This window comes from Anarrhichthys ocellatus, unplaced genomic scaffold (assembly GCF_004355925.1).
Source record: "Anarrhichthys ocellatus isolate YVR2014 unplaced genomic scaffold, GSC_Weel_1.0 scaffold45, whole genome shotgun sequence".
Taxonomy (NCBI): Eukaryota; Metazoa; Chordata; class Actinopteri; order Perciformes; family Anarhichadidae; genus Anarrhichthys; species Anarrhichthys ocellatus.
Window position 1 is genome coordinate 1,812,760 of NW_022280075.1, and position 22,757 is coordinate 1,835,516.

The 22,757-nt window shown below is 40.2% G+C and overlaps 3 protein-coding genes across 4 annotated transcripts; 2 read left to right on the forward strand and 1 right to left on the reverse strand.

Annotated features, from left to right (window-relative positions):
* Positions 1 to 243: 243 nt before the first annotated feature.
* Positions 244 to 8,179, forward strand: kcnj6 (potassium inwardly rectifying channel subfamily J member 6). The gene is made up of 3 exons (XM_031868988.1): positions 244 to 445; positions 4,907 to 5,827; positions 6,973 to 8,179. Exons 2-3 carry the CDS (start codon positions 4,930 to 4,932, stop codon positions 7,323 to 7,325), a joined length of 1,251 nt encoding a protein of 416 aa, XP_031724848.1. The 5' UTR covers positions 244 to 445; positions 4,907 to 4,929; the 3' UTR covers positions 7,326 to 8,179.
* Positions 8,180 to 10,488: 2,309 nt separating this feature from the next.
* On the reverse strand, positions 10,489 to 18,095 carry rabgef1 (RAB guanine nucleotide exchange factor (GEF) 1). Of its 2 annotated transcripts, XM_031868986.1 has the most exons (9): positions 17,837 to 18,095; positions 16,756 to 16,950; positions 16,406 to 16,611; positions 16,051 to 16,217; positions 15,887 to 15,968; positions 15,675 to 15,807; positions 14,447 to 14,538; positions 12,844 to 13,100; positions 10,489 to 12,576 (listed from the first exon to the last, which is right to left on the reverse strand). In XM_031868986.1, exons 2-9 carry the CDS (start codon positions 16,935 to 16,937, stop codon positions 12,163 to 12,165), a joined length of 1,533 nt encoding a protein of 510 aa, XP_031724846.1. In that variant the 5' UTR covers positions 16,938 to 16,950; positions 17,837 to 18,095; the 3' UTR covers positions 10,489 to 12,162. The 2 variants fall into 2 exon arrangements, with proteins under 2 accessions (XP_031724846.1, XP_031724847.1); XM_031868987.1 differs by lacking the exon at positions 17,837 to 18,095 and having other exon boundaries at positions 16,756 to 17,820.
* A 1,837-nt stretch (positions 18,096 to 19,932) lies between these two features.
* LOC116395250 (uncharacterized) lies at positions 19,933 to 22,578 on the forward strand. Its single transcript, XM_031868982.1, has 3 exons — positions 19,933 to 20,359; positions 20,762 to 21,064; positions 21,949 to 22,578. Exons 1-3 carry the CDS (start codon positions 20,045 to 20,047, stop codon positions 22,576 to 22,578), a joined length of 1,248 nt encoding a protein of 415 aa, XP_031724842.1. The 5' UTR covers positions 19,933 to 20,044.
* Positions 22,579 to 22,757: the final 179 nt, after the last annotated feature.

Genomic DNA, 22,757 nt, shown 5'->3' on the forward strand with positions numbered 1-22,757 from the left:
ACCAACCCTGCCTTTAAATTAAAGTATAAGTACCACAAAATTGCACTTGAGTAAAAGTACTTAGTTACTTTCCAGCACTGCCTGCTTGTAATAAACAGGAATAATAACAGTAAGTATACACTGTATTCTGTCTTACCACCACACATGTCTCCGCCTCCCTCTCTCTCTCTCTCTCTCTCTCTCTCCCTCCCTCTCTCTCTCTCTTTCTCTCTCTCTCTCTCAGTGTTCTCCTTTGTCTCTCTCCCATCTGAGGGGTGGAGGCTGACTGCTCGATGCCTTTTTCTGTGTTGAGGATGGAGGAAAGAGGGAATTAGTGACTATTCTTCAGTCGGTTTTTGTAGAGAGCGACTTGATAATCACATCCTATAAACCCGAGCTGGGACATTTTCTTCATGGGACCAAACCGGCTTTAAAAATGACTCGGGGAGTGAATCTGCTGCGCAAGGTATTAATGCACCTTTCCTTCCTTTTCCTGGTAGCGATACTGATGATAGCTTGTAATGAAATCATCTGTTATCTGTTACACGGTGGGGGGTGGATAGTTACATAACAGTGCGAGGCGAATCAGGAATTAATTAAGAATTATTACACGCATGAAATATTAATTGGAGGCTAGAGCAGGCTGTTTCTTTCCCCCTTCTTCCTGTTGACATGATGGAGGGGAAATAAGCAGCCGGTTATAGATTGAGTAAGAAGACTGGAGGAAGGTGTTGAAGAGAGAGAGAGAGACAAGAAAAAAAATGTTCCGGGCTGTAAGAGCCCGCAGGCCCCGCCGGCCCTCACAGCACCACAGGAGAACACCAGAAACGGGTGCTTACTGGCGCGTTAAAAGAAAAGAAAGTAGAGAAACATAACGTAAAATGAAGATTGTTATTAGATTAGTTAATCTCCAGCCTGTTAGTTTGCTCTCCGCTTCCTTGCACCTGATAGCAGCACTCCCCATCATTTAGCCTAGCCTTGCTCTATAACAAAACGCTGCTCTTATGCTCATTGAATGTGCAGGTAAATCCCCCAAAACACAGGTGGTCTCCATTAACAGGCTGACAAGGTGGGCCACTTTGTTAGCTTTGATATCCTCTAACCAGCTAAATCGGGACAGTTATCAAAAAAAGAAAAGCCTATGTTGTATCAAATTTAAGTATCGTCAGGAAAATATACTTAAAGTAGTAAAAGTTTTTTAATTTTTTAAATGGATTAAAAATACATTTAAATTATTAAGAACAAATACAGCAAATCATCACATTTTGAGAAGCTAAATAAAGGAGATATTTAGCATTTTTGCATAAATAAATAAATACATAAGTAGTTATCTAATTAGTCAGTTATAAACTTATTTTACACCAATGTTTACAGAAGGACTATAACTCTAATAATAAGTTAATATGTAGGCTGCAACCTTAAGTGAATCATCTCTAATAAAATCAGTAATCTTAAACATTATTATACTTCTAAAACCCAATTATTCTACAATTTTGCTAATGTCTTTTAATAAATGCAGTTTTTCTCTAAAAAGATCTGACACAGTGTAATACAATAGTTTTGTTGTTTCCCATGACAATCATTTCATCTTTGATAACACAAAACCTAAGTATAATTTTAAGGTACCTGTGTTCCCTTTTATGCAACTTCATGCTTCACTTCACTACATCTTGACAAATATTGTACTTTTTTATGGACAAAATATTTGAGTAAATATGATGCATTATGGATTAATTATAGATTAATTGTAAGATTGCTCAACAGTATAAAACGTAGTTAAAATTAGCTACATTTTGACATGCTACAACATGAAATGCCGCTCACACAGTACGTAATCCAATAATTCTGCTGCCTGCTTTTACTGTGATATTTAAATTACATAATACATCTCTACTTCTACTTGTAAGGCTTTGAATGCAGGACTTTTACTTGCAGTGGAGTAATTTTACTCTGGGGGTTTTTCCACTTTTTCCACCTCTGTTGTAAGGTGTGTATTGTGAATACTTTTTCCACCTCTGTATATCACCTAAATCTGTCAGCACAAAGCAGTAGTTCTTGACAGTCACTGAAGTGTTATTGTAGTGTTCTACGTATAATACTTTAGTATTCTACAAGGTTTATTTATTTTTCATTTTACAACACAGGATTGCACATTGAAATGTAAGTTGTAGGTCCTTCATGCTACACACACATCGAATATATATGCAAATAATTAAATCAGAATAGAATGGAATGAAATAAAATGAAACAATATACAGTTATGCGTATATGTAATCATGTTTTAATAATACGCCTACCCTTTTTTCTGATCTGCTCTTGTTGTAATTTGCACTTCCTGAACCGATGCTTCACATTAAACGCCTCCAGGGTTGAATGCCACAGGGATCATTCCTTCCCTGATAGACTTTTAATGTGAAACAAACCCACACATTTCCTGTTAAAGGGTCAAAAATACATGTTCTCACTTACCCCTAGTCTGTTTCAGTTTCCCCTTTATTGTATGTGTACATGTATAGTGGGGGAAGTGATCCTTTAATCAAAGTGGATGGTCATACAGCTTGCTTTTGGATAATTTGGCTCAATGTACCATAATGATGAACAGCACTACATTGTTTTATATCAACAACAGTGGCTAATTATGCTGTCTTTTTTTATAATCAGTTGTTAAATGCGGTTGGTCTTGATCCATCTGACGACCATTCTCCCCTGAGATCTAACGAGCTAAAATAAATAAGATAAGATGCTAAGATTTCAACACCATTTCTTTGAGAGGTCCCTGCTGCCTGTGCTCAGCTGTTGGCGTGTGCCTAAAAATAGCATGTGTCCTCTTGTGGCTCGATTTTGGATCCACATCCGGATATAGCTACCTGGTTAACGGCCTCCTCTACACAGCAGAGATGAATCAGAATCCATATCATGAACAAGTGTCTACTCATCGATAGACTTTCTCAAGAGTTCATCCAACACGATGCCTGTGTGCACCACATCTGGCTGCAGGACAAGTACATTGTTCAGCATAGATGCACATTGGTGAAACAGGCCTTTTCAAATTTTTTCGAGTCGTGTTTCTTACCATCCATCAAATTGAAGTGCTCTTCTCGCTCTGTTTTTGGTCTCCACCATCTCCTAAGGGAAATATCTGGCTCTTTAACTGCTAAATGCTCCATTGTTTTCACCTGTTAATCTTTTATCTAGTCTGTGCAGGTAGTGGAGGTTTATTTTCGAGCTTTTCCGCTGGAAAGCTTCTGCTGCGGTCGAAAAAGGCACTATGGGAGCTGTGAGAGAGGCCATAAAACCCAAACAATAAAATGAAACACGTTAAAAATGTATTGTAGCCGAGGGGAAATACAGAGTCAGATGATGATAACGCCTTTCACATGCACATAGTTCTTTAATCCATTGTTAAAGCAACAAGGAACCTTCATGTTGTGTTGATTTTGGCGGCCACCACATGAAAGATCCGTTCTTTACTGCTTTCTTTCTTCAATTCTTTTCTTTTTTCTCTTTGCTGATCCTGCCACAGTATCAGCCATAACCACAAAATATAATGTCAAAGGGAAAAATCTCCTCCTGCTTCCTTTTAACTGGCTAACATACTTCTTACTGCCAAACTTTGCCTTTGAGAACTCAAACTTCTGCTCTTCTGGTCTTCGTGCCGTAAGTCGTTTCGTCAGATTTTGCGGGGAATCTGCCCCAGGGGCACATTTTGTTTTTCCTGGGTTTTGGCGAAGGCATTGGCTTACGATGATATTCTTATCCTAACCCTAACCAATCTCACTCCACGTGTCTCAGCCTACACAATCCAACCAACGAAGGCAATGAGGGCTAGCCAGGTAGCGTAGGGCGGGTCATGCCTTCCGAAAGAAAAAGAAAAACAACAAATTCCTGATTACTGTAGAGAAGTCTCCTCACTGATGGTCTTGTTTGCTTATAGGCCATATAGTAGAGGCACCAGTGTTCTATTTAACAACCAGTTTAAACTCTTTTTAGTAACTTTAATATAAAGATATCAACTAGCTTTAATTAATTTCTTCGCTACATCTTGTGAGAGTCGACTACAACATTAGTACTATTAATTATATTGGCTTTTATAGTTTCTTTACAGTCAGTGCCATACTAATCATAATAAACATGCTCTGTACGCCTGTATACTCATGTTTCCATTCACAGATATTCATTTATCTATTAACTATTACAAAATAACAACCAGATCGTTTCACAAATAGCAGCTTCATGCACAAAGCAGATACACCAGCACATTGTTCCTCCTCTCCGGCCCTCTGAAACAGCACGAAACAGACAACTGTTATCCAACGCTTGTGCGCAGCCTCATCCGGTACATTCCTGCTGTATCGTGAGTACTTCGGTAGAATGTTGCCATGGAAACCAGCCCTGCTTAAGCTCCTAATATTCTCCAGTGAACGGAGAGCAGAACGGCTTCAACACAGCCGTGTGTTCCAGTGGTAATAACCCACCGATGGCAGCTCTGGCAATGTGCACAGTAAAGACATCAGAGGTGTCAAATGACTATTCTGCTGTATTTAAGAGGCTTTAGGTTTATTTTATTGTTTTGTTGTTTATTTTTCCACTGGAACATGTACTGACATCAGTGGTACTGACATCTTTTACTTGAGTAAAACTACCAATACCACGATGTAAAATTACTCTGTTACAAGTAAAAGTTCTGCATTCAAAATCTTACTAAAAGTACAAAAGTATTAGAATCAAAACATACTTAAAGTACCAAAAGTAAAAGTGTTCATAACAATATTTTTCTCCAAAGCGTAGTGAAGTAAAAGTGTAAAGTAGCTTAAAATGGAAATACTCCAAATTGTCCTGAAGTACGTATGTCCTTGTGTACATATACTCTCTTGCTCTTGCACTTTTCTGTCACTACTAATTACCACCATGTTTCTTCTCTGAAAAGGCTTGAATCCACCTAGAAAGCACATGGAGCAGGATGTGGAGAGCCCGGCCATCATCAAAAAGCCTAAATTGCCAAAGCAGGCCCGTGAGGACCTGCCTAAACAGCTGTCAGAGAAGGAACGGGCAAAGAGGTTCCAGCGGTACGTCCGGAAAGACGGGAAGTGCAACGTCCGTCACGGTAATGTTCGAGAGACGTACCGCTATCTGACAGACATTTTCACCACGCTGGTAGATCTCAAATGGGGGTTAAACCTGTTCATTTTTGTCCTGGTGTACACCGTGACGTGGCTCTTCTTCGGCTTCATGTGGTGGCTTATTGCGTACCTTCGGGGCGACCTGGAGCACTTATCAGACAACCAGTGGACTCCATGTGTCAATAACCTTAATTCGTTTGTATCAGCTTTTCTGTTCTCCATTGAGACAGAGACCACCATCGGTTATGGGTACAGAGTCATCACGGACAAATGCCCCGAGGGGATCCTTCTGCTTCTGATTCAGTCAGTGCTGGGATCTATCGTGAATGCCTTCATGGTGGGTTGCATGTTTGTTAAGATTTCACAGCCCAAGAAGCGGGCTGAGACACTAGTGTTTTCCACCAAAGCGGTCATCTCAATGAGAGATGGACGGCTGTGCCTGATGTTCAGAGTCGGAGACCTCCGGAACTCGCACATCGTGGAGGCTTCAATCAGAGCCAAGCTTATAAAGTCCAAGCAGACCAAGGAAGGGGAGTTCATCCCTTTGAACCAGACGGACATAAATGTGGGTTACAACACGGGAGATGACAGGCTCTTCCTGGTGTCGCCACTCATCATCTGCCATGAGATAAACCAGAACAGCCCCTTCTGGGAGATCTCGCAAGCCCACCTGACCAGGGACGATCTGGAGATTGTTGTGATTCTAGAGGGGATGGTGGAGGCCACAGGTGAGTGTCATCAAATGTTATTATGCATATGTTACAATAATGTGTTCAGTGGATTTAAACGACGCTAAACCACCATATAAGCGCAGTGCGGAGCGGAGGGCTTGAGCTCAGATGATCACACGCACACAGAGGGAGAGTGACTTCATTCGCTGCTTGTGTAGACATTACTCCACTATATCTCCACGTAGAAAACAGTTGTTTGCTGCTTTTTTAATGTTCCGAATGTCACAAAGAGAACCTTTAACAGTGTTACACAGTACCTTTCATCCCACATGAACCCCTATACACAACCCTGATCATTTCTTTTGAATTCACGCTCAGGCTGGAGGAATGGTAATATATATCTGTCAGTTGATCCACCACTTTGGTCCTGACCGAAATATTCAAACTCTTCCTTTAAGACAGACACGTATTGTCTCCAGAATGAGTCATACTTACTTTGGTAATCTCCTGACCTTTCCTGCAGCGCCACCATGACGTTGACATTTGTGGTTTTGAGTGAAATGTCTCGATAACTATTGGATAGATTTGCACAAACTCAAGTACGCACTTTAGTTCCTCCTTCAGGATGAATTGTAAAAACTCCTCTGACTTTTCCTTGAGCACCATCATCAGGTCAAAGTTTTAAATTGTCCACTTCTTGAGGTACAGTATGGTGACAGTTCATTCCATCATTACTGAAGTGTGGCCAGTAAGTCAGACTTTCAGTAGTAGCATACACCTCTTAGCAGCTGTCATGTAGCCGAACATTATAGGTTCACAATTGATCAAGTCTTTCTTCAAACAATAGTTAAGGGCCCATTTATTCATTGAAACAGGTTTGCTTGCTGTAATCATTCCTCGAGCAAGCCCAATTTTATCTTGTTGTCGTGCTGCTTTCATGTTTGGTAATCATCTCAGATCCTGAAAGCCTGTTCATGACCAGGTGCCACCCCCTCCGAATATCACACACAAAGAAGCAAAAAAAGAAAAGAGAACAAATGATTTTTTTACCAGGAGTTTGGTTCATAACAATATCCTGCAGCTCAATTGTTTGTCTGCACATGCATGGGTACATTTGTATGAATCGACCCTCTAATGTGGCTCAATCTGTTTCAATAATTCTTTATACCACAACTGTTAATGCTTTATTGTTGTGTCTCCAGGCATGACGTGCCAGGCGAGGAGTTCATACGTCAGCAGTGAGATCAAGTGGGGCTACCGCTTCACACCGGTCCTGACGCTGGAGGACGGTTTCTACGAGGTGGACTACAACAGCTTCCACGATATATACGAAACCAACACACCCGCCTGCAGTGCCAAAGAGCTTGCTGATATGACCAACCGCGCCTGCCTGCCCCTCACCTGGTCACTGGCCAGTAGGCTGAGCCAGCAGGGGCTGCCAGAGTCTGAGCGGGAGGGCAAGGAGACCAAGACCAGCCTGGACAACAAGGTGAAGAGCCAGCCGACCGAGAAGAACGGGGACGTTACCAACATAGAGAGCGAGTCCAAAGTGTGATAGTTTAAAGAAAGACGGCAAGTTTGAGGTCCATATGAGATTATTGTGTGCTGTACATCTCCCGTTTGGGATGACCACACGAGGTTAAGGAGCACAGGCGGGAGTTTGACGTACAAAAACGAGGACCAATGAGCACAGTGGACCAAATATCTGCACCAAGAACCGCTTTTTCTCAGTGATCTCTCAGTTATCCCCCAAAAATAAACAAAACACCCAGACTTGTGGCCCACCGCTGAACTGAAAACCCTCTGCGGGAAGTGCATGTTTCAAATATAATGTGATGTCCTCCTGATGAGATTCCTGTTATTTTTTTCTATTAAGATATTCCTAGGGGCATTTGCATAAGTATTTTTGTATATACTATAAAATGTTTTGAATTCTTTGTTTTATTTCAGTGTGAATAATTGACAGATGTTTGATACCAATTCTTTTAGGTTAGTTCTGTATTTTCTCTGCCTTACTGTATGTATAAAGCTTTCATTATTTGGTTTCTCAGAAATATATCAGCATGTATCAACATGATCTAATTTATCTTATATTGTATATATACTGTAATGTTACGAGGAACACTTACGTCTCGATGGATGCAAAGACTGACAATGACAAATACTTCACATGATAAATGTTTGTTTGAGGTTAGTTACTATTATTATATTTCCTTTAGAAGCCATGACTTGCTGTTTGCAGCTGGGTGACTTCAGACAATGGCCCTTTAAAAACTGCATTTCGTCACTTTTGCACATTAGAGGCCTCCAATGGAGAAGTTTAGTTGCTCTTTCAGTCTCCAGAAATCCCTCACGTGTCACCTAACAGTATAAAAATAAATAATAAATTGCATATTATGCACTTAATGAGACATGTTTTATGTGATTATTGCATCTTTAAGTGTTTTTTCAGTGGTGGAAGAAAGCACTGAGATCCTTTATAAATTCTTACAACAAAATATTTTCAGCTAAATGTACCTAAAGTTCTCATTCTGGAGTAAAAATGTGTCCTATGACTGATACCTGTCAGATTATACTGAAGCATCAATATTACTGTTGTAGACACTCGAGATGGAGCTAGTTTTAACTATTAACTCCAGTGGTTCCCAACGTAGGGGTCGGGCCCCTCCAAAGGGTCTCCATAAAAGTCTGAGGTGTCGTAAAATGATTAATGGGAGAGGAAAGAAGAAAAAACTGAAACACAAATCTGTGCTCAGTATCTGGATTTTTCTCCAATCTTTGATTTTTTTAGTTTTATTTTGTGAAGTATTGGATAATTTTACCTCAAACAGTAATCTAAATGACACTGAGATGTTTAAAGGAGAAATTTAGCTTCATATAGACATCTGGAACATGACAAGGAGCCCAAACTACACATTGTTTTGTTATTATAAATCAAAAAGGCTGAGAGACACTGGTTTAACAATGTGTTGTATGTTTTTAAAGATATACATTTTATAATAGAAAATCTTTATCTGAAAAATAACTATTGCTGTCTGAAATGTATTGGAGTAAAACATATAAAGTACTATAAAACTGTACAGTACTACAGTAAATATACTTAGTTACATTCTGCCACTGAATTTTTCTATTTGTGGGAAAATGAAATCCTTCATTGTCCATCTTTTCAGCAATATTTTGCAGGTTTTTAAATCCAATAAATCCCGTCTTCAGCCTCCTCTCACTCACTCAGGCTCCTGCTATTATCCATACATCCACCCTCAGACTTTCCCACCAGACACCCACCTGCTCACCTGTTCCTCATTACCCAATTACCCGTCACCGTATTTATACCAGCCTAACTTCTTCTTTCACTCTCCATCTAAACCTCAACCTGTTCCTGGATTGTTGTTTTTAGTAATCCGTTGCTCACCTGTCGTTCGCCTCCTGGATTTGTTTACCTGTTGATGACCATCACCCTGAGTTATTTCCTTACCTGCTTATAACTGGTGTGTATTTTTCCATATTTGAGCTGTTGTTGCCTGTATTCACCAGCAGTAACCAGTGCTGGAATGTATCCAAGTACAGTGACTCATGTACTGTACTTAGTTACAGAGTTGAAGTACTTGTTTTATACTTCTACCTCAGAGGAAAATATTGACTTTTTACGTCACAACATTTATCTGACAGCTTCCATTGTTTTACAGATTAAGATTTGCTGCTTTTCCTTTTAATGTTAATATCTTTGTACTGTTTTAGTAATAACGTTGATGTTTAGACTGTTTGTTGGACACAATTAATAAGGCGTCACTTTCAGCTCTGGGTAACTGTGACGCTATTTCTCACTATTTTAACAAAACAATCGTTACATGGAGGACATAATCACAGTATCGCAGTCAACGTACATTTTTATAGTTTTAGTACTTTTGCCTGATTATACTTGCATGCTGGAACATTTTCAATACAGGGCTTGTAACAAGTATTTTTTGTGTGTTTTCTGTGTGGTAGTCGTACTTTTACGTCGGTAAAAGATCTGAATACTTCCTCCACCAATGATACATTTATGTTTCATTTCACTGTCTTCTTTATTTCACTCAAATGAAAAAACAGTTTTCCAACATAAGCATCGTCCATCGTCCACCTTTTAACCGTTAGTATCGTGTTGTTCATTTGAAGATTTACACTATAGTTTAGCTCTGTTTTTTTGTCATTAAACACTTAAATGGATGAAATGTGATTCTCATCATTAACTTGATTGTGTACACACAAGTTTAAGTTAGTTTCATAAATCTGCTTCATGGGAGATTTTAGTCTCAATTTATTTCACATTTCACTATATCTGTCAAATTGTATGAATACTTCCTGACTTCCGTACACTGCCTGTGTCACTCAACCCAAATATTATAATATAATTATGAAAGCTAGTCATGGTTTTGACTCTACTTCTACTGGTGCCTTTATTTCAAAATAAGAGCACACTGGTCATTCAAATAACTTAATCCTAGATTTAAAAAAAAGTAAATTGAACGACTGACTTTAAAGAACCAAGTTATCTATTAGAATTAACAGGATAATTTAATCTTTCCGACATCACGTTCGTCTGGATTAGTGGAACCACATTTGCCAAACGGGCCCTGATTAGTAAATATAGTAATTTACAGAAATACATCATTTTACAGGCTTTTAATTCGATGCTAGTTACTGAATTAAACACTAAAAAGATTCTCAAACAAAACCAGTAGTTGAGCATCAGACACCAGCCTGTTTTAATGCCAATATTATACAGTACGTCACAGAAAAACCATATGAATCAATATTTTAAACACATTATTCATAGTTTTCTGTCATAAAACATGCTTTTTTGCATTTGAAGGTGGATGTGCAGGAAGCCTGCCATAATACAGCTAACTCTAAAAACACAGTACAATGTTAAAACAGTGTTGATAAAAAATAAAAAAACTGAAGAGCCTCTTAAAATTAATTTGATACTTGACGATGATGAGAAGTGGTTCTGTTTCCTCTAAATGTGTTACAGCTGGATTTCAGATCAAAATATTACACACGCATATTAAACGTATAAAACACAGGAATGTGATATTAACAAGTCTAACAAAACGGTATATTTAGAGGCAAAGTCCCCCTGTTTCCTGTTTCCTCCATGGGACCTTATTTTGGAAACAATATGTACGGGAGTCAACGGCGAGAGACAAATGTGTTTGTCAATTTATAAAGATAGTTTTACAAGTCAAGAAAGTTGCAGTTTGTCGTTAACATTTAATTTTGTGTGAAACCGCTCGGTGAACTAACGTTACGTCGCTCGTGCAACGTTATAAGATGTGTTTAAACCAGCGAGATGTGCAAATTTTCTTTTTAAATTGACAAACGTGTGTAATTCAGGCACAATTCAAACAAGATAAAAAATGATTGGTCTCTCGCCATCGACTATCGTTCATATTTTAAGGTCCCTTTGTGGCGGGACCTCGCCTCTCTATTGGAGGGAAAAAAGAAGATAAAAACCCGAAATAACACGTCAAACACCAACACATCACCAATATACAGGAGTTTATACTTGCTGTTTGTTCAGACAAACCAGATACTGTGGTTACTAAAAAACGTCACAGTTGCCGACTGTGATGAAAGAGCAGAATAACCATAAAGGCCCGATCACACCAGAGTGACAAACCGCTAAGGCGCTAGCAAGCTGCAATTTATCCACTCAGAGCTGCATTCAGTATACCGTTTACTCCCTTTTATTTCATAGAGAGTTAAATATGCTCTCTGTGCTAACAAGTTGGCTAACTGACAAGATGTTCACACGGTTCATTCAAGAGACATTTCCGTTTGTGATGCATTAATGTGTTAATCACTTTAATGCAGCAGCTGTTAAAGGTGAAATAAATTTAAATTACTTTATTTAATGCTGGGTATCTTAACCTATAATGGTGCGTTATAATGTATTAGTTGATTACATTCTGTGTAATTAATCTCAAACTGCAAGGTAACTAAACTTATCAAATAAATGTAGTGGAGTAGAAGTATAAAGTAGCGATACCCAAGTAATCTACAAGTACCTCAAAACTGTACTGAAGTACAGTACTTAGTCTATCCGGCTCTCTCCATTCTTCTGTAGGTCGGCACCGTCTAGATGACTTGTTATCAGTCAATGGTGCAAATTTGCATCTCAAATTACCCCCAAAGAATCAGTTGATCGCTGTGATTATCTGTTAAAAACAATAAATACTGGTGTGACCAGGCTTTAAAGTGCACAAGAAGCTCGGCATGATATTCAGGAGGTTAGTGTGTGTGGGATGTTTCCATGAAGCTCAAAACACAGGCAATGAGTTGACTTTATATTAAAGCAGGAGTACCGTTGCTGTGCGTGAAATGTTTTTACTCCCTTTTTGAAGACTCCACTACCCAGCGAACACCTGGGGCGTGAGTGGCGGTGGCAGGTTGTCATTGTCCACGTCGTTGTCATCGATGGCAGGCACGGTGCGAGGCAGAACCTCCAGAGGGTATTTCGCCAGGACATCGTCCACCTCCCGCTGCACGCTCCCGGGCCAGGAGAGGAGGTCGGCCTGCAGGCTCTGAGCAGCCTCCATCAGCGTCTCCTGCCGGCTGCTCAGGCCCGACAGCACCTCCAGGTTGTGGTTTAACTGAGCCAGGACGGGGTTGACGGGGGCCGGTGGCGGTTCGGCGCGGGTCCAGTCGCCCTCTGAGCTGTTGCATCGCGGCGAGGCTTGGCCCGACATGTAGCGCTCAAACTCCTCCGGGGAAAGGTTGAGGGACTGAGCGTCCAACTTCTCAATGAAAGCCGCTGCACAGCACTAAAAGACAAAAAACACAGGAGACATGGCAGCTGAAAATGATGAGACTGGCAAGTTAACGGCAAGTTCAGATCAACCTGAGTCATTTAGAGCTAGATGACTTCAATATTTAGAGTTGGATGAGAAGATCTCATAACATATCTATTCTTTACAATAAGGCTTAAACCAGTGTCAATTATCTTAGTTTAAGTTGACTCTGAATGAACGAGGCCTACAGCTCAAACTGGCTCTGACGAGGATTGAAGTAGGAGAAAGAAAAAAACAGACCAGGTTGGTGAAGTAGTATCCATCCTCTCCGGTCATCAGCCTGCTGGGGTTGCAGAAGCGGGTGATGTACAGGATGTTGGACTGAAGTCGCGGAGGGTTTGCTTTGAGCACGATGTAAATGAGCGCGGGGAGAAAGTCGTCTGCTGAAGCCGGCTCGTTCTTGGTGATCCTGATGGCGCTGAAGATTTGTTTGCTGCAGCTCGTGATGCACCCAAGTTTGTCCCGAGGAACCCTCTTTGAGTCCATCTCAATGACGTCTGGAAAAGACCGAGAAAAAAGTCAGGGGTTGGACAGACACGCGTATCATCAGTCACTTCTAAATAAAAACTTTTATTTAGTTCATTGACAGAACTATTTTTATAATTGATTCATTGTTTACGGCTTTTTTAACCAAAAGGGCCAATATTTCACTGGTTCCAGCTGCTCTAAATATTAACTAGTTTTCTTCGTCCGTTGGTCGGACAAAACAGGATATTTTGAAGACATTAATTTGGGCTCTGTAAGAAAACTTTTATAGATCAAAATGTTAACTTGATTCTTGTAGGAGACTCCACAGATGGCATGCGAGCAACAAGCTCGCACAAAGACATGTATGCTCAACGTGTCGCGCGTTGAAGTATTCTTCCAAACACCAGGGGGCGCACAAACCAAATATTCAGTGATGAGGCAAGAAGTCAGAGTGTTAAAACATACATTATCACCTGTTATACAATCCCTGTAAAGAAAGGAGTCAAATATGTGGAACATCAAATGTATTTTAATGGAACGAAGGTTAAAAAGTTGAATATCCTGAAAACAATTTCATTCAGCTGGCAAAATATTGAAATCTAGAAGTTCTGCTTTAAAAAAAAGAATTGTTCATCTTTCTAAAATCCTGAGATGTATTGAAAGTAAAAATGTATTTATTATGATTACTTCTTAGTTTAAGTTATTTGTAATATATTTAAGTTAAAACTTTATGTTCACAGTACAGCATCTGTCTGGAAGCCACACAGTGTTTAAAGTGTCGGCTAGCTTCTACACATGAAAAAGGTTAAGTGTTTTTTAAAATGTCTCAATATTTTATATTATAGATATTTAACAGAAGAAAAAAGATATTTGAGGATCAGAAATGCTCCTTTTCCTCTCAGCCTGTTGGGCGGATGTGTCCCTGTCTGTCTGACTGCAGCTGGCACACCTTTATGAAAATACACCCTTATCAGGCCGGAAAAGTAAACCAACCTGTGGCCTACATGTCACGTGTGTTTAGTGGTATTGAAGAGTAAAGGTCAATACCAACATTTAACCCAAGTGACATTTACACGCTGTTCAACGTGCTGCAGCTGAGCAGTTAACTAGCTATTGAGCCTATCGGCAAAGTTAGGCTGCAGGACGAGACGTGTGTTCATATTTTTTAGTTAGATAAGAAGGAGACTTTAGCAGGAAAGCCAACATGGGTTGTTGTTCAAAGTCTGTGGCTCTTGCGTTGTGTAGCAGGCTGCTGAAGAAAGCTGATGTTACTACAAATATGGTTTATAATGAAGATTGATTTGCTGTTTTCCATTTATGTAGACGGAGAAACCCACGAGAGTTCAGTTTCAGAGGTTCAAGCACACACTCTGACCTGTTATCGCTTTGACCACATTCTCAGAGACTTCAGGGATTTCTTCATCCATAGACACACAGAGCATCTCGATGGTTACCCAGTGTAACGCCCTGCAACACACAGAATCCATACAGTTGGCCCGAAAGCTGTATTCTACTGCACACGATGCACATTTCTTTCCGGTAACTTCCTCCCTGTGTGACAAACGAGTCAACAGCTGCCGCTGTGCATTCACATGCGAATAACTAGGACAGTGCTGCTAATAATGTCTGCTGCATAATTTAACACTCGGTTTTCACAGACCGCTGAGGATTAAAGACGAGGATTGTGCAGTGGTAGTTAGAAACCCACACATACACTAAAATGTAACACTAAAACCAGCAAATGCTCCTCAAAACTAAATTTAATCTGAATGTGTGTATTTCTAGTAATAACTCTGAATATACATTACTGTTAAAGTTTGTAATCAGCTGTTATATTCTTCTTTCCTTCAATAATAACTCTTTTAACAGAGATTGAAAAAAAATAGTGTAGCTCAGACACCAAATGTATTATTTATAATTGAAATATAATTAAAATGATTCAAACTTCGACCTCCCCTCAGTGTTAAATGACTGGAGAACACTGTTCAGAACTTGGATTTTGAATTTGTTTTCCAGTCCAGAAAAGCCTCAGTGACTCTCGACCGTTGTTGAACCACAACGTGAGCTCTAAATATTGAGTAAATCTGTTTTTCTTTAGGTCCTCTGCAGTCTACTCCATGGTTAGATTGAAGAGATTAAAACTATAATTTGTCTGTCCATAGTGTGTTCAGCTGATATTCCAGTAATACTAATCTATTGTGACATTTGAAGGATAGTTTGCCTGTTAATTACAGCCTGTTAGAGGCAGTGTTATTGTGCACTTGACACTGAAACAATAACCATGTTCCTATTTAAATCTGCACACATTTTACTGCTACGCCTCCAGTTTCTTTTACCAATGACTGGTGAGTTCTTCTGTTATTATTATTCAACTGTTGCTCAGATCTTTGTCTCTTTCTGCCCTTTTTAAATTGTCCAACTTGAGCATTTGTGCAGCTTCTCAATGTACAAAACCAACCCTTCATACAAAATAGCATCTACTTGTAAATAGGACTTTTCTCAAACCTAAAAAGGAGCATTCAGAAATGAAGAGAAGTCCTCTCAGACATCTGACTGGACCCAGTTATGTACATTATTAGTATTATGAAAACATCACGGCCCACCTTATCCTGGTCTGTGTGGCCAAGTCCTTCTTCTCATCATCAGTGGTTTCTGGACAGAATACGCTCTTGTACAGACGAGTCATTATGTACTTTTCCACCTGGTCCATCACCTGCTCCACAGACTCTGAAGAGCCTGGTGAACAAAGAGTAATCAGGTCCTGCTCGTGCTGCCATCTGGTGGTTACTACATACTCCGATTCATCTGAACCAACCTTTAAAGTGACCCATCAGACGGTCGGCCAAGTTCTGGTAGAAATCCTGAACGCACTCCGACAGCTCGTCAGCACCCAGGTCCTGACAGACAGGAAGTTAATAGCTCATCAGCAAAACTGTGATCATAAAGACAATATTTACGCCACTAGATGTCACGTTATACCTTCTTGCCCGACATGCTCACAATGAAGGCCCGGCACTGCTTTTGGATCTCCCGGCCGGGCTTCTGGAGGTTTTTCAAGAAGTCTGCAAAGTCTTTGGTCACCTGGTCCGTATCGAAGCTGGCACGGCGGCTGATTGACGGACTGGGTGTCTTTCCCTCTGGGGTTTCTGACGAGGAAGAACAGCAGTGACAAGTGAGGAAATAGCTCCAGTGCGAAACTCTACCAAAACCACAAATTCACTTCTTCTTTTTTGTACACAGATTAAACAAAGAAGATATAACCTGTTAAACAAAGAGCTTCAGAAGTGTTGGTACAGTTAGTGTATTCGTTAGTTGCTCTCAATGTTAAATGTACCTTTTTTGGGAGCGGTGCGTGATGAGGGGCTGAAGAACTTCTTAACGGTGGTCACTTTACGTGTCTTCTCGTTGGTCTTCTTCTCCTCAAACTTGGAGAAGGGTCCCAGGGAGGCGTGGCCCGGGTGTGGTTGTGGTGCTGTGGACTGGGACTGTGTCTGCGCTCCGTGACTGCTGGCGTATGCTGCCTCCTCCTCCCGCTGCAACCTTGAGCCAAGGACATTTTTAAACGGAGTAAACACCAGCAATCAGTTGGGTGAACTGTACTGCAATACACTGTAAGGGGCAATGTTTCAACCCAGGAAGTGAAGGTGTTGTTGTTGTTGTTAATAATGCAGCAGAAGGTCTCACTTTTCTGCCAAGGCCCAGTCGTCCTGGATCTGTTTCTGCCGCACACGCTGGTACTCCTCCCTCCAGCACTTGGAGCACAGGCCCAGCCACCCCGCGTTGCCGTAATAACCGCATCCCTTTTTGCACAGCAGGTCCGACTGGTCCACGTGGATCCCCCCCCGTCGCTCCGTCCGCTGACTCATGACGCTGGACAACCTGGAGAGGAAAAATCATCCTCTGATTTATCAGTGTATTTGTATGCGCCGCTGTACTCATCTCTACAGAGTGTATTTAAGTGCACTAAGTCTCACACTTCAGAGAAAGGGCCTTTCATATCACATCAATCAGGTACCAGACACACAACAAGAATATGACTGCTAAACATTAAACTTGCAGACACTTTAAAGTGACTATTAGCTGTTTAGTAAAGAGTTACTCTGCAAATGAACGATCCTCTTGTTCTGTAACAGCTGGATGAGAAACATGTAAACCTAAAATGTGATGATATGTTAATGTTGTGGCCAGAAGAATCAGGTGTTTCAGGTTCAAGGTAGTGAAATGAAGCTTGGACCCAACCAGTGGTGGAGAAAGTATTTTCCTAATTTCCTCATATAACATATGACTCTGTAGTATACTACTTACTAATCTACCCAGTAGTACATGAAGTATCTAAAAATGCTCCACATTGATGAAGTACAACAAATAAAATACTATTATGTATATACGTTATTGATACAAACTATAAAATATATTATAATAATATAGCATAACATTGTGAAAGGAGCCATTCTGCAAAGTGAGTACTTATACTTTTGATACCATGGTATTTCTACCTTTACTTAAGTAAAGTACCTGTGTAACGTTACTTCTTACACCACTGTCTTGTAATAATAATAATAAACAATAACAACAATAATGAATGCCTGTGTTTTTCCATTAATTTGACGGTCAGATGATGTTACAGCTGAAACATGCTGCGGTATTTTACCCTAGCTATCACAAGAGAGCATCGTTAGCTAGGAAAACATCTAATATCTCGTATCACTAATGTTTGATTCAACCATTCAGCATGTCATGTGCCTACAGTTCTGGTTTTACTCACCTGTAATTACGTTTTCAACGATCAGGGAGCTCGAACACTTCCTCCTTGTTTCTGTTGAGAGAGACACGGCGACCCGTTGGAGGGTGAGGACAATCACGTAGGCTTCACTCCGATGATCACGGGTTTACAAAACGATTATAAACTTTTATTTAATTATTGAATCTAAAGTGGGAGAAGAGTTAACGTTGGGAAGAACTGTTTTAAACGTACATGCTTGTTTTACCTCTGAATATTGATTCGACTATTTACTTCCGCATTAGGGGACTAGTTTTCAAGGATTGGTACATGACGTCATGTTTCACCCGGGCATGCGCACAGTGAAGATCGTAAACTCGAGACATTTCTTTATGATTACGGGTTCATTTAATCGTGAACAGTTATCAATGCAAAACTGTGATGAAATGTTATTGAGTGCATTTACTCAGTACTGTTAAGTACAATTTTGAGATATTTCACTTCATTTTGCATAATAAATACTTTTACTTTTTACTTTATGTTTTGATGCTAATACTTTTGTACTCAGCAGCCTAAGATTTTGAATGCAGGACTTGTCCTTGTAACAGAGCATTTATACACTGGTATTACTACTTATATTTAGTAAAAGATCTGAGTACTTCTCCACTGCACACAGTGAAGAGCGAAAACTATAATTTTAATGATTATGGGTTAATTAAATCATGCAGCGGTGGATTTGAGTAACAGTACCACACTGTAAAAAATACAAGTTACAAGTAAAAGTCCTGCATTGAAAATGTTGTAAAAGTATGTAAGTATAATCAGTAAAATGTATTAGAAGTACAATTACTTACTAATATTAGAATATTTTAATAAATATTCAAATAAATGTAATCAAAACTTATTTCAATTATTGAAATGAAAATCAGGAAATCTTATCGTGTAACCATTTCTTACTTAAGCAAACAAAACAGTTAAATGTACATGTTCTCACAACAGTCGGCCTGAAGACATCCGGAGGGTTTCAAGTTATTTCTAAACACCACTGAACAAACTCAATATCTCTTTGAGGCTGAAGGGCTCTGCATATCTATCCCTCAAAGTGTGCCGACTGCTTATTGACGTTACGGTTAATGTTCAATGGTTGCGTCTGAGTCTAAATGTCAACCTCATTAGAAAAAAATGCTTTGGTATCAGTTATATTTATCAGTTAATCTGAAAGATTGCTGTTGCTGCAATATTTCTTTATTGACTTCAGTTGTTTGCTGTTTTTCTAGCTGTCTTCACTTCTGACAAACTTGATATTCTTGCTACATATTGACTTTTCATGGGACAGTGTTCTATGTTGCTGAGCCACACTATAAATAACATGTTTAACCTTTGGCAGGAGAGATAACAAAGAAAACATGTGGCAGACAGTCAATGGTGGAGGAAGTTTTCAAGCAGGCTACTGTACTTAAGTACAAATTTTACGGCACTTGTGCTTTACTTAATTATTTAAATTTTATGTAACTGTATGCTTAAATATTGTACTTTTTCCTGCACTACATGTATCTCAGCTTTAGTTACTTTACACATTAAAGTTTTACATTCCCTTCCTGTCCAGTGAAAACGACGTATCTCCAGATATGTTCATTTTGAATTTTTAAAATAAAATACTTAAAAAGCCTCTTGGGTCAGCTGTAAAAATGCATCGTCACAAAGCTGACGGGTTTTTCTGAGCTCATGAAAAGTAGACTTTTTAGAGATACGTGGTTGTCACAGCTATGCTACAAACATATGATCTTTTCGAATATGATGCATTGCTGAAGATAAAATTACCCAAGAGTACATATAAAATTAGCAAAACCTTAAAACATCTACAGCAGCAAAATGCAACGTACATATTAATGCAGCAGTAATAATAATCCATAAACATCATATACGTATAATGCACAATGAATACTTTTACTTGGAGTACTTTAAGTTTTTTAGCTGATAATACTTTTACTTAAGTAAGGTATAGTTTTGCATGCAGGACTTTTACTTGTGTAGAGTGTTTTCACACTTTGATACCAGTAAAGAATACTTCTTCCACCACTGTGTCTTTTTGTAAACCTTAATTAGAACAATGTGTTATGAGTGCGCTGTTGGACTGCTCTGGCTGAATGATACAATCCTTCTGACTGGGGCAAATACACACACACAGAGGGTCAGAGACACAGAGGGTCAGAGACACAGATAACAAGACGGACAGACAGACAGAGGACAGCCATGATCCTGACGGCTCACGCGTTGTGTCTTCCTTCTCCGGCCACCGTCCAGGAGCTGTTCTCAGTGGCTCGAGACGCCAGCATCATCCCTGATATCTCCTTGGATCCCGTCCTCACCACCTTCCTCTCGCTGGACTCCTCGGCCGCTCTGCAGCATCAACACACCTTCTTACAGCGGAGCATGAGCGGGGAGCTGCAGACCGCATTTGGCCTCAACTTGACCGGAGAGCTGGGAGGCAACAGCAGGGTCACCAGTGGCGGAGTCGGGGTCGTTGCTCTGGCTCTGTCCGTGCTTTTTGACCAGGTTGCCCAACAGGTAGGTTTGTTTTTTAATATATTTTCTGTATTATTCATTCCTGTCCTCCACGTGAGGTTGACGTTTTGTTTTTAGTGAAATATCTTGGCAATTATTGGATGAATCTTCATGAAATATGGTCCAGATGTTCATGTTCCCCAGAGGATGATGCCTACAGACTTGTCCTGCAGCACCACTAGCAAGTTAACATTTGTGTTATGAAGAAATATCTCAACACAATTACTGCAAGGATGCCATGAAATATGTTGCATATTTTGATGCTAATACTTTTGTACTTTTACTTAAGTATGATTTGACACCACAAAGACTATTAATATGTATTTTTTTTTTGTATTGTATCACAAACCATGATGCTAAAACAGAACTGAAACTCAGAATTCCAGATGTATGTTATCCCACCAGGTCCGAGCACAAGGATCCCCAGAGGGGAACCCATCAGCTCAGAGGTCCCAGCCTAAGAGGATTTTTGGCATCAGCAGTTCTTCAAGAATCGGCTGGATCATCCACAGCTACCTGCGCCTGATCCCCGGCATCGCCAACAACCAGGAGCAGATGGCCGAGACCACGGAGCGCCACGACAACTGGCTGATGCTTGAGCTGATTGACCACTATGAGAGGATGACCACGAGGAAGAGGATGAGTTCGGTGTCCATGCAGCAGTGGTTGGCAGGAGCTGCGTTTCATCTACACATGAGGATTCACCAGGTCAGGACAGACATAATTATAAGTCATCAATATCAATGCGGCAGAACCAGAGAATTCTTCCTCCTTGACAAAACCTGGCGCCTACATCACCCACAATGCAATTTGACCCCGGACACATTTTTCACATGCAGTAGGCCTCCCTTAGATCTGTAAACACTTTGAAGGGCAAACGCATCAGCTAACGACTGTCGTCTAATGCAATTAAACCCGCTTTTAACGGATGTGGTGCTGTGTTGTCAACACACAATATTTTAACTTTCACATGACCAATTCTGTAATCATACAAACATCCTGATGACGTGAACAAAGTCATTAACATGGGAATCTTTCCTGAAAATCTCAGAAGATCAGTTAAAGATTAAAATAAGATAACATAGAACTTGATTCATCCAGAAGGAAATTCTTGTGCCAGAAATTGTAAACATGATGTTTTTTAAGTAATATTGCATTTGGTGTTGAAATTGCACAATGTTAAAAAAAGTAATATTTCTCTTATGTAAAATAAACTGTTAAGGCAACTAAAACAGTTAAAGTGGCTATAATCAACATTTATTTTTTATCACAATAGTGTGAAAATGAATATTAAAGATAATATAAAATATGAATATTGGACTTGCATTCATCAGATGGACGCAAAGACTCCTCATGAATCATCATGTTGCTCTGTAGCTGCTGGATGAGGAATTCAGAAACTGATCTCGCAGGTTTAAGGTTTGCAGAAAGGCTCATGTGAGCTGCAGGCCTGTAGGAAGCAAACTCTGGTCTCCTGTATGAAAGTCAGACATGCTATACACGCCTTCACTTTCCACCTCTGTACATAAAGCACAAGCTACTTCTACGCTGCATTGTTGGACCCCTCACTTGATCCGATCTTGTTCCCACAGGTTCGTCTGCACTCTGTGCCTCCAGGATCTGCCGAGTCGCTGCGTTTGTCTTATAAGACGGCGTTGAGTCGCCTGGTTCAGGGCTACACAGCCTATCTGCACAGGAATATCCAGGAGACTCCAGCAACCGGAACACCCAGAACCGGGACAGCAGGTGGACCAGGGCAAACTAACACATTAGGCAGAGCCAATATGACCCTCTCAAGTAATCACACTCTTAATGACAGCCTGGTTAGTACCTCGACTGATACGTTTAATGAGACGACCACACACAATTCAACTGCTGACATTAGGAGAGGCTGTAAAACAGACGGATCCACTGAAGACTTTGGACTCGATGTGTCCAACAGAAGAAATGAAACCACCAAAGTTGTGGTGAACAGAAAGACTCTCGATAATACGACTGGACATGAGGACGTTCAGGGTCTGTTAGTTATTGAGCCAGGGAGGAATGTGAGTCACAAGGTGCTGCATCACCCCTGTGAGTCTCCGGCCATACAACAAGCTTTGGTGACTCGTATCATTAACGCTCAGGACCTGGAGCGGAACAGATACTTTTTCCTGTACCCTGAGAAATTCTTCCAGGGCCTCCTCAGGCAGAAGGACGACTTTGAGCTGAAGACAAATTAAACAGAAATGAACTGTGAGCATTGTCTGCTGCTTTAATTCACTGTATTTCTGTTACTGAAAAATATATTAAATCACTTCTGCTTCAAATCATCTTTATGCTGCTCTAATGAGAGTTACCTGAAGTAAATCCCTTAAAAAATAAATGTCTCCTAATATTAACAGTATAAAGCTACATTAGA

What these genes read in the sequence shown, in the direction of transcription:
- rabgef1 (XM_031868986.1), bottom strand. Translation starts at nt 16,937, where the DNA reads ATGAGTCAGCGGACGGAGCGACGGGGGGGGATCCACGTGGACCAGTCG. An exon ending in ACGCACCGCTCCCAAAAAAG is followed by an intron (nt 16,218 to 16,405) that starts GTACATTTAACA and finishes CTTCCTCGTCAG; the next exon opens with AAACCCCAGAGGGAAAGACA. An exon ending in GCCACACAGACCAGGATAAG is followed by an intron (nt 14,539 to 15,674) that starts GTGGGCCGTGAT and finishes TGTGTGTTGCAG; the next exon opens with GGCGTTACACTGGGTAACCA.
- LOC116395250 (XM_031868982.1), top strand. Translation starts at nt 20,045, where the DNA reads ATGATCCTGACGGCTCACGCGTTGTGTCTTCCTTCTCCGGCCACCGTC. An exon ending in TTGACCAGGTTGCCCAACAG is followed by an intron (nt 20,360 to 20,761) that starts GTAGGTTTGTTT and finishes TTATCCCACCAG; the next exon opens with GTCCGAGCACAAGGATCCCC. An exon ending in TACACATGAGGATTCACCAG is followed by an intron (nt 21,065 to 21,948) that starts GTCAGGACAGAC and finishes TTGTTCCCACAG; the next exon opens with GTTCGTCTGCACTCTGTGCC.
- kcnj6 (XM_031868988.1), top strand. Translation starts at nt 4,930, where the DNA reads ATGGAGCAGGATGTGGAGAGCCCGGCCATCATCAAAAAGCCTAAATTG. An exon ending in GGGGATGGTGGAGGCCACAG is followed by an intron (nt 5,828 to 6,972) that starts GTGAGTGTCATC and finishes TTGTGTCTCCAG; the next exon opens with GCATGACGTGCCAGGCGAGG.